At 30.6% G+C, this 16,952-nt stretch overlaps 1 protein-coding gene and 1 long non-coding RNA gene across 2 annotated transcripts; one reads left to right on the forward strand and one right to left on the reverse strand.

Annotated features, from left to right (window-relative positions):
• Window positions 1–2,999: 2,999 nt before the first annotated feature.
• On the reverse strand, window positions 3,000–6,605 carry C4H (cinnamate-4-hydroxylase). The gene is made up of 3 exons (XM_011022755.1): window positions 5,609–6,605; window positions 4,725–4,858; window positions 3,000–3,811 (listed from the first exon to the last, which is right to left on the reverse strand). The coding sequence occupies exons 1-3, from the start codon at window positions 6,391–6,393 to the stop codon at window positions 3,213–3,215; spliced, it is 1,518 nt and encodes a 505-aa protein (XP_011021057.1). The 5' UTR covers window positions 6,394–6,605; the 3' UTR covers window positions 3,000–3,212.
• Window positions 3,818–5,422, forward strand: LOC105123238 (uncharacterized). The gene is made up of 2 exons (XR_841821.1): window positions 3,818–4,028; window positions 5,063–5,422. It is a non-coding gene; the product is annotated as an uncharacterized LOC105123238 (long non-coding RNA).
• Window positions 6,606–16,952: the final 10,347 nt, after the last annotated feature.

Raw genomic sequence — 16,952 nt, forward strand, 5'->3', positions numbered from 1 at the left:
TGTAACAAAAAATGAGCACACTCTATTGAATCATTCAATCGAATTTGATAATCACTTTGACTCTTTACTGTTTGCTCGGATAATAAAGTCATGATACTTTGTTTTTCATTCATTAAATTCTCACATTTTATCCAAGCTGCATTGTGACTATCATTAAACTTTCCAATATGAAGATCAAATCTTTCCCTTCTTTTTTTCAATTTTAAAATTCATCACTCACAAACAAATCAACACCCCTTTTTAACTTGAAAATGTAACAATACAAGTAAAAAGCAGCATCTTTAGCTATGTTATACTCTAACCATGTTGGGTATGCACCAAACCAAGCTGGATTATAGCATCGTAATGTTGATATATTCCCAAATTATTTTTTAGGAAAATCATAATGTGAAGGTTGACAAGGACCTTTTTATAGATAATTTCTTCAAATTGCATCTCTATCATTTATATGGTATTCATAAATTGATCTTCTTAAACCAGGGTTAGTAAGGAGAGTGTCAGGGTTGATTTCAATATAATATTTTTTTGAATTTGATTGGGTTATATGACTTGAAGTTTTATTTGACTCTTCATTCTCAAGAGATCTATACTTGAAATACTTATCCAGTGACATGTTAATTTAATATGAACTTGTTGGATTTTTTTTTATCATCATTAGTACCTACATAATAATTAACACAACTATATAATAATTCACTGTTAAATAAAAGTAAGTTGAGTTATACAATAGTTCTAAATCTTCCATATAAAATTCATAGCAAAACATACATCAATTCATCAAAATCAAAATCTATTTCAATTCATATTTATACACATAATAAGTATGTTGATTAAATTATACTTAATCATTTCTAGATATTTAATTAAAAAACAATGCTTAGTGTATGTGTAAGAGGAACAATTCTTGAAAAACATGATTTCTACTTGATATTTTACTTACAAACAAATCATGTGAAAATATTAAATTTCAATAAACTACTCTGTCAATGTAAAAGATGTCAAGAATTGTAGTTTTGTATGAATATTAATTTATTCTCTTATAATAAGAAAATAACAACTTAATTTATTAAATTAGCAGATTTAAACATTTAATTTGAATATATTTGAATATATTCATATCCACACCTCTAAATTATCATAAACCCTAATATTTTTAATAGCTAATTATAAAAGAATAAAATTAAAATTAAACGATGAAATAAAAAAAATAAAGAAAATTTGCCTAAAATATAAAGCAAAAAACAAAAAAAAATAATTACTTAATTATGAGAAATTTATTTACGGGAAAGACAGGGAACAATAACTCATAGAAACAACAAAGCAACACAACAGCTCATAAAAAGAACAAAGCGGCATGTTATATTAGTTTATCTGGTCTAAAAAGAATAATGGTATTTAAAATTATAAAACAACATGTTATATTAGTCTAAAAAGAATAATGGTATTTAAAATTATTAAAAAATAAAGAATACATGCAGCAGGAAGAGATAATATAACAATGTTCAAAAAAAAAAACTTGTGTTATTAATCTAAGTATAATCATATTAAATAATAATGAATCATGCTCATTTATCATCCAAGTATACATTGTTTGCAGAAGCAATTATTCTTAGAACTAATAGAGTTTTTTACTCTTTTTCAACTTATTCTTTCTTCTATTATATGTTAACAGCAACAAACATATTTACAAGGGTGAAGAATTACTAATATTTAGCCGTTATTGTGAGGATGTATAACTATTAATTATTATTTTTTATGTTATCTTATTAATATAAATAATATTAATATGTATTTAATTGAATTGATCTATTATGGACTCCCCAAATCCTTTTTTTTTTCCCGAGCAACATTTCTCTTTCAACTTTCAAGTGTAAATTACAAAACATGTAAAGGTTTCTTGCTATGTGTTCCAACTTGAAACTTCTTAAGAAAGAGGGGAGATATGAATATCATTTGATGGTTGTTATGTCGAAACTTTTATTATTACGACCATTTAAAGTTTTATCTAGAATAGCACTTGCAGTATTTAACTTATAAATATATGGTAAAAAAAAATTGTGAGTTTGTAAAATCAAAGTAGCTTAGAGTAAAATTTATATATTAGATAATATATTAATTTTTTAATTTTATATTTATTTTTTTAAGTCAAGTTGATAAGTAGCTTGTACTTGGTGTTTGACTACTTTTTTAGGCTGAAATGATTGAGTCTAGATATATTATATTGATCGTGAGTTTTTTAGTCCTTGAAGAGTTTTTAGATCCAACTTCCCTACTACGATTATGATTTGTAGCCTTAGTTAAAGGCGTGAAGATGGATGGGAGAAGGCAATGAAAGTTGAAAGGAGAGGAGGTAGAGGAAGGACTAAGGGGATTAATTGAAGGGTTGAGGACACCGGAAGAAGAGCTTGAAGAGAAGCTTTAAGTTGGTGGTGAGAGCATAGGGTTAGCTGGAGATCCGTTCTATGCTTTTGAGAATTTTAGAATCGAGGTAGAGTGTCCAAGGATATCACAGCATAGGCCATCTGCAAAGGGAAGGTGTTTCCTGCTCTCCTCCTCGCCCGCACAAGATCTTCGGCTATTAACCAGTCAATTTTTCAGTCTGATTTCATTTATTTATTCATGATATTTTTTTTGTGAGGTGATTTTTAGATGTTAATTTTAAATTTTTAGAGTGTACTGATAAACTGTCCAGGCAAAGAACTACAATCTAAGAAACAAAAAACTAACATGACTAGGAAACAAACAGCAAACTAGAAGAGAAATGACAAGCAACCAATCATAACAGACATGTGCTTCCAAAAGAAATTCTCTGCAAACCCACTAGCAGACCACATGATGTCTTAAGGGACACCTCCCTTCCCAAACCAGTAGCTCATGATCATAGTACATCAGAGGCCATGTACACAGGTTTTACCAGAAGCATAATGCAACAGAAATATGCCAAGGGACAAGAAATGTATACAAAAGAACGCAATGCTTAAGTGATGGCAAGCAAGGTGTTCAATCAAAATCCTTGGATAGTGAAATTATTGCAAGTCTTAAAAAAGATCCCTTTTGAGTTCATAACTTCATAGATTTACAGTGACACCCCCATTATATCATCATAATTAGACAACTCCATCTGGATCCCGCATCCAAAACCATCCTGCTTTTCTTCTTCAACAGTCCTTCAGTAACAATACACCCAGAAAAATAAAAAGTGTGAAATGAAATTAAAAGGACCTTGGCTTCGCAACAATAGTGGAGTGCTTCAAGATGTGCAAACTGAACTGTCCACCTTTCTCTGCGGTGTCGATCTTTGACTGTCCGGGAGGAGGCAAGAGCTCAAAATTCTGTACCAGACGTCCCAGAGTAATGCCAAGAATTGGCAATGCAAGAATAATCCCAGGGCAGCTCCTTCTCCCAACTCCAAATGGAAGGTACCTGAAATCATTGCCATTGGCCTCAACCTTGGCCTCCTCTTCCAAGAACCTCTCTGGCCTGAATTCTTCAGGGTTTTTCCAGTGGGCAGGGTTGTTGGCGAGCCACCAGGCATTGACCAAGATCTTGCTCTCAGCTGGAATGTCGAAGCCTCCAAGCTTGGCATCATGAAGGTTCATGTGTGGGACAAGTAGAGGAATTGCCATCCTGAGTCGGAGGGTCTCTTTGATAACAGCGTTAAGGTAAGGGAGCTTGTAGGTGTCAGGCTCGGTGATTTGGTGACCAGGTCCAAGCAAGGTATCAAGCTCATGGCGCAACTTCTTCTGGATCTCAGGATGGTTCACAAGCTCAGCAATCCCCCACTCGATCGACCATAGTGTTGTCTCAATTGCTGTTCCATAAAACAATCAATTTTAATTTAGCTAATTAATCTACTATTGAGTTCAACCCGTACAAGAATATACTTAGATGAACAAAATCTTATTCTAAATTTTAAATTAAAAAAAAAAACATAGAGAAAGGCGCAAATCTGTCTAACTATCACACCTACCTCCTGAGAAGAAAAAAATATGTTAATTAACATGGGGCAGGTGAGAAAATCATTCCCTGTGTCTGTGTGTGTCTATACATAGATATATACATGCATAGATATACATACATATATGTATGTATGTGTGTGTGTGTGTTTGTGTGTGTGTGTGTGTGAAGTGTGGAATAGAAGGATAATGCCCATATGACACTTGAAACTTTCTGAAAAGCCTAAAGTAACAACTCAAATTGGAGGTGGTTCGACCAGATCTCAGGTGCCTGAACTGCATTAAATAAATCTGTGTATGTTTGGATGTGTTTGGGTACAACTGCAAGCTATGTTTTTATAAATTTTGAGTTTTTTTTAATTTTTTTATTTAAAATAAAAAATATTTTTAAATTATTTTGAAGTTCTTATATTAAAAATAATTTTTAAAAAATAAAAAATAGTTTTTAATCATTACAACAATCATAATTTTAATCAAGCCCGGTGGCGTCCCCACGGCTCATAGCTGGTGGGTGGTGGTCCAGCTCCTACTTGCAACCTAACACCATCAATTCTGACTCGAGCCCTTGTGTGCGTGTCTGTATAGAAAGTGACTTGGGGACCTCTTAATATTAATAGATTTTACTTGTAATTTCTCAGAGGGTTGGCATTTGGGTTTTGGGTACTGGATGTTAATTTACTTGCAAAAATGCCCTTCCAGTAGGTGAGCATGAAACGGCGGCACTGACTCCTAGTCAGGGATAGAAAATAATTAAATTAAACTACATACCGGCGACGTTGATGTTCTCAACAATGTAAAGGACGTTGTCCTCGTTGATCTCTCCCTTCTTTTGAGCATCCAGGATATGGTCTATTGCGCACTTCAACCCTTCATTGCTCATGTTATTTGTGCTTGCAAGTTTCCTAGTGTCCAATAACAACCTCGTTAGTAACCATTGCCATCTCTGCCTAACTCAACCTTAAAACAGACTCATTGCAAAAGAAAAGTACAGTTACGGGTCAGATCGGTTGAACCACAGGTTGTAACCGGATTATAAATTAACCCGGTCAACTTTAAATTAATTCTTTTAATAATAAATCTAAGATTAGCTCTTCAAGAGTAAACAGGTATATATATATATATACACAGACCTCGATGTGCAGAATCACACAAGATGCCAAAAACTATAAATTCCAGACGGCAAAAACCACGAGGACATGGCAGCTGCCAGTCCAGAGAACAGAAACTAGAAATGTCGGCTAGTTATCCATCAAAATCAAATTCCCTAAGCATGACGCTGTAAATGATGAATAAGTAGGAAGAAAAAGAAGAGTTGAATTATAATATTAAGGAGGGATTTTATTAATACAAGAATTTACATTTTATTTTTTTAATGCTTAACATCATGATCTATCTAGAACATGCTTTTAAGGCCAGATACTATATACTTGAATTGATTTGATTAGTTGCCTGAATATTAAGTCCCAAGAAAAAAAATCTAAAATAGTGAATATGCAGTGAACTAATAATAATAATAATAATAATAGATTAATATTAATAGATTACTAAATTGTTCGGGATTATTTATTAATTAATTAAGAAACTAAACGGCCAAGATCCGATCTGTTAAAAATTAAAAAAAAAAAGGGAAGGAAAGGAAGGGAGAAACTTACTTCCTCTCATCGACAAAGTAGTCCTTGAAGAGTTGCAACCTTCTCTCCTTAACCTCCTTGCAGATCTTCAAGTAACCTCTCAAGAAAGGTCTCAAGATGGGGATGAAATCACCATAATTATACTCAAAACTCTGAGCCAATCTGCTCCTCTCACCATTCAAAGCCTTGAGCTTGTTAAACAAAGGATCATCTTCGCTCTCAAATCTTCTGTCAAACATAATCCTGTACATATTATTATACATCATGAGTTGCAATCTCCTCCTCAAAACAATCCCATTGGTTGCAGCCTCGGGGTTTTTCTTAACATCCTCGACAACTTGAGCCGCTTCCTCTTCCCATCCATACCTATATTGTTGAACAACCTTGTTCGTAAAGAAAGGGACTGTCATGATTCTCCTCATCTTCCTCCAATGTTCACCATAGACAGTGAACACCATGTCTTGTCCCTTTCCAGTAAAGATATCAAAAACAACATTTCTTGTTCTCGACCCGAACTCAACACCTTGTGTGTGCAGAACCTCTTTGGATAGGTCAGGAGAAGAGACGACAACAAGGTTACGTTGGCCCATACGAAGGAGGAAGATGTCACCGAATTTCTTGGCTAAGTCGGTGAGGTTACGGTGGTTCAAATCATCACCAACTTGAAGCCAGTTTCCGAACACGGGAACAGGTAAGGGACCTGGAGGGAGTTTGAAACGTTTGCCACGTAGTTTAGAAACGAGAATGGCGACAAGAATGGCTACGAAAGAACCCAAGAGGGTCTTCTCCAGGAGGAGGAGATCCATGATATTGGAACTGGTTTCTTTGTCAAAAAGAGGCGGGGATTCTTGAGGAAGAAGAGTGATGGGTGGATGGGAGCAACAGAATGAGGAGAGCTTGGGCTTTATAAGCAACAAAAATCAGAGAGGAAATGAAGTTGAATTTCACCGGTTAGGTGGTGGAGCGTGTGACTGCTAGCTAGGGTTGTGTGTGTGGGGGGGAGAGAGGGGGGGGGAGAGAGAGTTAACGGCGTTACATTTGAGGTGGTAGGAGATTGACATTAATAATCATGGATAGTAGTAGGTAAGGCGGGTTGGTGGGCGAAAATGTCATATGTTCATCATATTAATTAATTTGCCATGCCTTTTTGTATTCCTATCCAATATGTAATGTGGGCGCCACTAATCTATGATGATTTTATCAAGCTTCAAGGGATAAGGCTGTCATCCTTGAAAGTCTTTTTTTCCTGTCCTTTTCCTTTTTAATTCTTGTGTTTTCAAAATCCCCTTAAAATTGAGATAGTCTCCTGCTGTTCGAAAATATTTTTTATTTAAAATTATATTAAAATAATCTTTAAAAAATCATTAATTTAATGTATTTTGAAGATAAACACATCTTAAAAACAAGTAAAAAAGGATCAATCCAAGGTATTCAAGAGAAAAGGATTAACAAATCTTCTTAATATTAATTTCAAGATTTCAACCTAAAAAGTTAATAAAAGAAATCTTTCTTTAAACTATAAGGTCTTGCTTTTATTAGAGATTTTATCCCATGGTGTGACAAACTACTTTGCATTTATACGTGTTTCCAAGAATAGGTTTGTCTTCTTGCAAAGGTCACTTTCTATCTTAAATCTAAGCCACGTTAGTTTCGTACGTCACGAAATGTTTTTCTCACCTTGTCATGTTTGGCTAACTTGATCAAAGGAAAGATGAGCTTAGAGCAGGGGAAACAGCTTATAAGCCGTGTAGAGATGAGAGTATGATGAGACTATTTTTGCAGTTGAATCATGGACACCATCATTGATTAATTATTGTCTTTAATTTGTTAGCATTATTCTTTACATGTACCAAACACCATATAATTATTTTCAATTGGTTTATCATCAACATAGCTAAAAAAATGAAAAATAATATTTATTTACTTTTTGTATAAATTAAACACAGAGCTTAGCATATGATTTTTTTCTTCTTCCATGAGTGGACTGCGGTGTATAAATACCTAATATAAATTAACGGGTGATTCGAGCTTTACACCAAATACCAAAAAAAAAAAAAAGTCAAGGAGCACGATCATGCCTTATAGCTTTGCATAATTTTTAATTTATTGATTAATCTGCATTAATAGCTAGCCGTATAAGCTAGGTTGTATTGTCTTCCTTTCTTGTTAAACCTACCACGTAAGTGGGTTGGTGGTTTTAATTGATTGGACGTGCATCTCATGATTAAGGTACCTCTAGGGGAATTTAGTGTAAAATCTTAATTTTGTACATCAATTGATATTGACAAGTAAGAATATATACATAGACTATTTTAACATTGTAAACAGAATTATTGATGATTTTATTGGTCAGAATATTAATTATTAATAATTTTTTTTCATAATTTTATCATAAAAATAATAATATTACAGACAAAAGTGTATCTAAAAACAAAATTTCCCTTAAAAACATTAGTTATAAATTTATTTCATTTGTATTTTCAATAATAATCATCAACGGATAGATTCCATCAATAATAGCAATAATAAATACCTACGAAATATATCAGTTAGTAATTATAGTATAGATGATAATTTTTTTGCAATTCTCGATCAAATACCGATAGCATGGTTCTATCTTTAAGACTATCAATATTGATTTAAAATATTTTAAAAAATTATTTATTAATAATAAAAAAACTAATTAACCAAATAAAATTATATTAAACATTAAAAATATAAAAATAATATTATTTTAAATATTCATTATAAATTTAATGTGTTTCAAAAATAAAATTAAACTAGAAAAACGATGAAAAAGGAAAAGGTTAGTTGTTCCAACCATACGGCCAAAAAGGGGCAGTACATGTATTATCCACCATCCTTGATCAAATATCCATGACCATCTAATGGAGCTAATCATAATCCATCTAGAGTCATTCATATTGTTATTTCAAGGCCATAAACTTCTTAGACTAGATGCTCGATACTGATGGAAAGCTCTTAATGGTTAAGAGACACTACGAACCTTCCACAAGTTTCCGAACATGGTGTTAGAGAACCCACAGACCCGATTTTTATCAGATCTACCAGACAATTCTACCTCCATCCACAAATCTGGATTGAAATTTGGATGGGTTGAAGGATCGTCCCCATATCTGTCCCTCAACCGGCTATTATAGATCTCTTGAAAATTAAAAAATCATCATATTTAATTCAAGAAAATAATAAATTATAAAATAAAATAATTGAACGAACATACCACGAAGTGTTGAGCATGGTTGTCCATGAACTATTGTACCCCCTTTTGGCAGTCTTGACTCCGCACTTGCGTCTCTACAAACAGCTGCATTAGGCTAAGCTCACGTTCAAGAGATGTACCCTATAAGAAAAAAAAGTTGCAAGTTAAATATATTTAGCAACAACAAATTAATTAATGATATAATTCATTTAAATTAATCTTACCATTCGCTTTGCATATGCACTGAATGGGATAGAACTATCGGTGTGCGTGTTCATCGAACCATAAATTTGCTAGTTGCGGTTGTTAGCACTTGACTTTGAGTGTCATGCGAACCGCTCAGACGTCACGTGCTCAATCTATTGTGTCCATATATCCCCCGAGATGAATAGTGGTTTGAATTATTGCCAATCCGCCACCTCATTACATCCTTTAAGACTGTGATCTCTCTCATATTTTTTTTACTTTTTTTATGTGTCATAAAAAATCATGCAACCTACTTCCATCGTAACAAATTAGAATTTAGAACATAAAATTATAGAACAAAAACTTATATTGTTTTTTACGTTACCTAGTTGTCGTGTGATTCTCCCATACCCTCCTCATAACATTGTTATCAACGTTATTCCACTCAAATTCATGCTATGTATAAATAATTCATTGAAAAAAATAGTACAAGATATAAAATTATAAAAATAAATTGAAAATTAGAAGTTAACACCTCCCTGAAATCGTCAAAACCATGTATCGATATTAAGTCTCCATCCAGGATGTCTGAAAACCTAACTACATTAAAACAATAAAATCTCTATAGATGATTTAAATGCCGATGTTATTGTCCAAACAGCCTTAATATTTGTGAACCTATAATTAAATAAAATTAATAAAATATTAATTAGTTGTTCATAAATTATGTTATAAGTATAAAAAAAACTAAAACCTAAACAAACTAATATTGAAAGGTCTTCCTTTCATTGTGCCTAGTACTTACGGGTGAATTGACTCTGCTTTGAAGACACACCGCCTCTACACTGTGAAACTGCGCTAAAAGAGGCAACATCACAAGTTGGCGTATATGCCTCTTCATGATCAGTACCTAAGGATAAGTCATTCTCGCTGCTAGAAGAACTAACTGCAACCGTTTGTTGAAGACGTGCTGTTGATTTCATTCTACACATTTACATAAATTTATACAAATAAATAATTAAATTCAATTATTTTTAAAAATTCAGAAGCACCTTCTTTATACTACAGACTGTCCACAGTTTTCAAACCTGCAAATATTTACAATAACCACAAACCAATTGACTCCATTAAAAAATCTTATATACAACCTAACATCTATAGAAATTTAACATCTATATATTTTAACTTAACATCTATAGAAATACATAGATGACAATTAAAATTAATTGAAATAATAAAATACATGAAAATTAATAACAGAATAAAATTGAGATAAAATAATTAAATTTAATTCATCATTTCCAATTAATTTCCATGGAAAATTGAATAATAACAATTAAAAGAGACTAAATTTTCAAATAATTATCACAATACAAACAATAAAATAATTAAATTTTCATTCTACACATCTAAACAAATTTATATTAATAATTAAATAATTAAATTCAATTATTTAAAACAATCACCAACAACTTCCTTATATTAGAGACTACTCACAGTTTTCATACCTACAAAAATTGATAATATCCATGAGTCAGTTTTCATTCTATACATTTACACAAATTTATATGAATAATTACACAAATATTGTAAAATCAACTCTATACAACGTAATATCTACAAAAATTCAACACCTATATATTTTCAACTAACATCTATAGCAATTCATAAATTAAAATTAAAATTAATCAAAATAATAACAAGCATAACAAACAATAATATAATAAAATTCAACAATAACAATTCAAATTTAACAAAATTTTCAATTATTATGGCAATACAAATAATCAAATAAAAAGAAAAAACTTAAGACTTTAGGAATAAAAAATATTTACCTTAATAGTGTGTTGATTTCAAGATTTTATTCACAAACAATACATAAAACAAAGAACACCATAAAAATAATCATTATTAAAATAAAAGAAAAAGTAAAAAAATACAAAGATAAAGAAAGGAGAATTATATCTTTTAATATGTTGAAAACTACAATCAAAACAATAAAAATACCATGAAAAACACAAAAGATTTGTAGGAGGAGAAGAGAAAATGAATGAGATATATCTGACTTGATATTGAACACGTGTCCTACGGCCAATAATTTACTGTGGTTCGTGCAACCATCCCATAATGGTTTGTCATAATCTTTCAACAAGTCAAAAAACCTTGTTACATCTGCATTAGGTTCTTCTTTTACAATTAGACATTCATTGATATTATCTTCATTCATTCTCATTGCATCCATAACCATATTTCTGTAAGAATTACTGTTGTCATTTATAACTTCATGTACTTTGCTAGTATTAGAAGTTAACCCAACCACACTTTCTACCATGGTCTTATTAGGAACAAATAGTTCTCTGTATGCATACCAATACAAGTAATCTTCCATGAACCTTTTGGTGCAAAGATGCATTGTTACAACATCTTAATGCATAAAATTTTTATTTTTATATTTCCTGCATGGATACCTAATAATGCTATAAGTAAAATTCCTCGAAATAGATGTTGTGAAATTAATAAAACCCTGAACTTCTGTTACAATAATCCATCGTCCACAATCCTTAGAGTGAGTCTCAATACATTCATGAATGATCATCCATGACTTCTATTGAACCTCAATAAAATTATAATAACAACATGTATTAACTATATTACGTAAATAAATTTACAAAAAAATTGGTTTGCTCCGACATTATCCAATAAACTAAAAAAATACTTATGATAAATATTTATTATCAATTGTCAATTGTCAACGTCCATACAAATTTATACATATATAAATTTACAAAAGTCATAACTCCACAATATAATTGTTAAAAATTAAAATGGACCCATTAAATAAGCTATTATTTATTTCATCGCAAGACATCTAATTAGGTGTAATTCAAACCAAGTTTTAACAATTTACAAATAAATATAATTTGAAAAAATCTAAAAGAAACTATAACAACTACAAAATTATACATTCATACTACAAGTTTCTTGGACAAATAACAGTTAAACAAGTATATACATTAACAAAATACATATACTAAAAAGATAAAAAATAATAAAATTGATATTTGAATATTAAAACTAAAAAGGATAAATTTACTTACAAAAAATTGATAAAATCCATAATAAATTGCTCGGAAAACGGATGTTGTGACCACGTATAAAAGTATAAAAAACTTGAGTGCTTGTGTTGAGAAGAGGAGGAGAGTTGGGATGGGTGGTTGTCTACAGTTTGGGAGGGGAGACTTGGGACGAGGAAAAATAAAGAGAAATAGAGGAAGAGAGAGTTGGCAATGTGGTTATTTATTGGCTTTCACCGATGGAATTACCGATAGAAACATTTTGTTGGTATACCCATCAATAAGTCTACCGATGACTGGCCATGTCATTGTACGTGAGATCTCGATTTGAGTCCCTCGGTCATTCCATCGGTAAAATTACCTGAAAAAAATCTACTTCATCATATCATTGCAACTTTTCAAAAATCTATATAATATGTCGGTAATATAGCCAGTATATACCGACCGTATTGCCGATGAAAATTATATGTCAGTATATACCGACAAAATTAGATACGAAATTATATATGCGGGTAATGTTTACTGCTGAAAAGATCCTGTCGATAATTCCATTGGTTTTCGCTAATTTTCTGGTAGTGTTTAGAGGAGTTTAAATGTCTAATATATTAGAAAAATTAAAACTACTATAGAAGTTCATCAAAAGATTTGGACCCTGGAAATTAAGGAAATGAGAAAATTTCATTAACTATCAAGCTAATCTCTTTGATTAATAATAAACTTTATATTTATCTCTTAATAGTAAACTTCTAACATTAAAGATTTCACTTTGAATCTCAAAAATTAGTTTGGCGGTGAAGGAGGTTCGCTTATTTTCATGATTTTCAAGAATCAAATCATAGAGCTACGATAATTCATTGAATTCTTTTAAATATATAAAACTGATAAGAGGGTGTGTGCATGCAACTAAAATAATTTTTTTTAAAAAAAATAAAAATAAAGTCTTGATTGATGTATCAAATAATTCAAAAACATCTTTATCATAAAAAATAACTATGACCAAACCAATAAATTTTACCACAATACATAAAATCTAGACTTAAAATACTATCATGACGTATAAAACCAAAAAGAAAATCGAAACGTTGAAGTTGTTCAATCATTTTCACAAACAATCAATGAGAGATGGAAGGGAGTTCTCTCCGTTAAGAGTATCTTTGTCTCATCAAGATTTGGTGAAAGTGCACATTTCAACGTTTTAAAGGAAAAGGTCCAAACTTGGAGGAGGAGGACGAGGACACCAATCTTCCCAGTCAATTAAAATCTTGCCACAGTGTTTGGGAGTACATTTTAATTTGTTTTTCATTAAAATTTATTTTTTTTCTTCTTCAAAATATATTTTTTTTAATGTTTTGAAATTGTTATAATATATTAATGTTAAAAATAAATTTTAAAAACTAAAAAACTATTTATTTTTTTATTAAAAATATTTTTTTTATAAAAAAACAAGTACAACCTTCACGTACACTCTCAAAAAGTCAGCCTTCAAACGTAGGTGTTAGTTAGTAGCCGCCTGCAATCTGCCGTCACCCTTAACGGCGTAGCTGCTGCTGCCGTGTCAGGTTCACCTCCGCGCATGCTATCTACCCACCTAAACCATACAAAGCCCCTTTCTTTTCGCCTTCACGTTACCTTCCATTATTTTAATGTGATTGAGAATGAGCTTTTGACATTAAGATAGTTTTATGAAGTTAAACCTTCGATTGAGGTAAAACACCGCTCCAATCACAGACATAAACAAACATATCCTCCTCCTCCTCCTCCCTCCTTCTAGTTTAATATAATTTGCGTTTCACTGTACCTAGTATTTGTCAAACTTGGCTGCCAAGTTGCGAGTGAATTTTTTCTCTGATTTGAGTTTTACAAGTCACCGCAAGGTTTCAGTTATAAATTAATGGTTTTAATTTTTATTTGGAGATAGTATTTGTTTCAATTTATTCTTCTTATTCAGTGTTATTAATAGTATATTCAGGATGCCGCATCGCATGAACACACGGCGTCCTAAACTCTACAAACACGTTAAAGGCAAAAGGTAGAGGCATTTGACCGATTGCGGGCGGTAATATTTCCCGGAAAAAAATAATCGAAGAACCGAGACAAGCGCATACATCGTTGAACGTGAAACATTATAATAATAGGAAAGAAATTGAATTTCTATTTTTTTTCCTGAGAAATGGTAATGGATGATGGAGACCCAGTACCGGTTACAGAGCTCACCTACCACCATGGACAAGGACTTGGACGAATTGCACACCTACTCCCACCAACGCCAGTGTCACCGTTGCTTGAGCTACCACCGTTTAAAAATAATTTTTGAAAAATAAAAAATACTTTAAAAAATAATTACATATTCCCAAAGTGCCCTTCTTGCATAATTTCAAGAATTTCTTGATTTTTATTGTTTAAGTTTGTTTTTCATTTTAAGAACACCTGGATTGATGGGGCTCATCTGCCTGTCATGTGTCCACCCCATTTCTTATGTCGAACCTCTCCATCAATGAACATCACCGTCTCGATTTCTACACATCCATCCAACAATGTCAAATGCCAAGAATTTATTACACGTCCACTGAGCGGCAACTCCTTGTTAAGAGGTGACCTTGCAAGACGTAGCCTCCTTGCTTATGCTATCCTCTGCGCTGATGTAGGTTTGATTACGTGGTGCAGATTATTTTTTAAAAATATTTTTTAATTCAAATAATTTATTTTACTTTTTATATAATCATATTGAAATTATAAAAAAATATTGATTTAATGTATTTTTTTATAAAAAAATAATTTGAAAAACAGATCTGTTGGAATGAAGGCACGCAATTAACTCTTCAATTTAACTTCTGTTAATAGAAGTTACACAAATCGTATTCTTTGCTACGCAAGAGATATCGTGGAAGAAAATCTTTACCAAACAAGCCTTTCTTTAAAAGGAATTAATTATAACTAAAAATGGTAAGTGTTTTATTTCAATAAGTAAATTCATTGTAGATTACTTCCTTCTACACTGTAGTATAGAAATTGTACATTGTGAGTGCTTTTATTTGGTGTGAGCGTGAGTCACATTGTAGTCAGCAGCCCCAAGCGTCTTGGTAGAGACACATCCACGTCCCCTGGGGATGTGGATACCCGGCGCTTCACTAGTAGGCCTAGGCGTTGGGCAGGCCACGTCTCAGGCTGCAGCCACCTATTTCTTGATTTGCCCAGCCTTGGATGCTTGGATTGTCTACCTGAGTGCTGGGCAGACCAGGCCCGCACATGGTACTTAAATTAATATTTATGTGAGAAATATTATTATTATTATTTATGTTATAATTTTTATGATATTTTTTATATATTAATAAAAAGTGAACCCGGAGTCTAGTATTGTTAAAATTACTAAACAATTCAAAATACTAATATAAAAAATATTATTTTTTATATTCTAAATATTATTTTTTATATTCTAAATATTATTTTTTATATTCTAAATATTATTTTTTATATTCTAAATATTATTTTTTAATAATTTAAAGTATGATATCAAAACATTATTATTTATGTTCTAAATATTTTTTTTATAATTCAATTTAATTATATCAAATATATTATTATTTGTATTATAATTTTATTAATTTTATAATGATTCAAAGTTTTAATGTAAGTAATACTATTATTTATGTTGTGAATATTATTAGAATTAAAAACAATATTATTTGTATTATGAATGTTATTGTTTTTACTATAATTAAAAGTATTGATATTAAAAAAATTATCTTTTGTGTTATAAATATTGTTATTTTTATAATAATTAATATTATTAATAAAACAATTAGTAAATTAGAAAAAAAATATTCTTAATATTGAAAGACAACCATGAAATTAATTTGAGATATAAAATTAAAAATTACTACTAATTAATATTATCATTAACAATAAATTTTAAAAAAATTATTAATACTATTGATCACAACCACGATCATTATTATGTTGAACCTAAATACATACTCACCTAAACCGATGTTAAGCTTGGCCACGATCACTTTCATTTTCATGTCGGGTCTCAATATGTTTATGACTAATCTTATATCAATTTTTTTAATATATTAATATGGGTTATAAATATTGTTATTATTCTTGTAATTCAAAATGTCTATGTTATAAATATTATTATTATTACTATTATTATTAAAAATAATTAAAACTGTTTTAAAAAATTATTATTAATATTAAAAAAAATATTTTTTATCTTATAAATTTTTATAATATTTTTTTTAAAAAATAAAAAGTAAATTTATTGCGTAGCGGGCAGAAAATTTGAAAAATATATTTTTAATTAAAAAAATGACACAATTTCAAAAACAAGTGTATGCGTGAGGAATTAATTATGGCGCTTCGATTGAACCATCCGATTAATGCACATTTTTATGATTAAAAATGTTATTATTTCTAATCCCGGGGGGCCTTACATGTATTAAGGATGCATTTAGTGTATATTTGAATGATTAAGGTTACAACATACTTGATAGGATCAAGGAAGATAAATTGTCCCATAAAAGAAAACTAGGCCAAAATCCTTTTCACCTGGAGGGTGAGACCAAAAAAAAAAAAAAAAACAGCTTTTCATATCATCCTATTTAAAATCCCAGGAGATTATTTCAATGGTTAATCATACTTATTTCTTTTTTTAATGATTTTTTATATTGAAAATTTTAAATTAATATAAATAAATTCATTTAAATGCACATATGTGGTGTGTTTTTTAAACTGTAATCATTTTACTGGAAGAACTTAACATTGTAATTGATGTTATTTTTTAAATAAGTTTTTATATTAAAATATATGTTAATGATATTTTTATATTTTTTTAAAAATATTTTTAACATTAGTATATTAAAATGATTTGAAAATACTAAAA

The sequence above is a fragment of the Populus euphratica genome, unplaced genomic scaffold (genome assembly GCF_000495115.2).
Source record: "Populus euphratica unplaced genomic scaffold, PopEup_1.0 scaffold10.1, whole genome shotgun sequence".
NCBI classification, from domain to species: Eukaryota; Viridiplantae; Streptophyta; class Magnoliopsida; order Malpighiales; family Salicaceae; genus Populus; species Populus euphratica.

Coding starts and splice junctions, on each gene's coding strand:
- C4H (XM_011022755.1), bottom strand. CDS start 6,393: ATGGATCTCCTCCTCCTGGAGAAGACCCTCTTGGGTTCTTTCGTAGCC. Junction 4,859..5,608: donor TACTTTGTCGATGAGAGGAA/GTAAGTTTCTCC, acceptor ATTGGACACTAG/GAAACTTGCAAGCACAAATA. Junction 3,812..4,724: donor TGAGAACATCAACGTCGCCG/GTATGTAGTTTA, acceptor TTTATGGAACAG/CAATTGAGACAACACTATGG.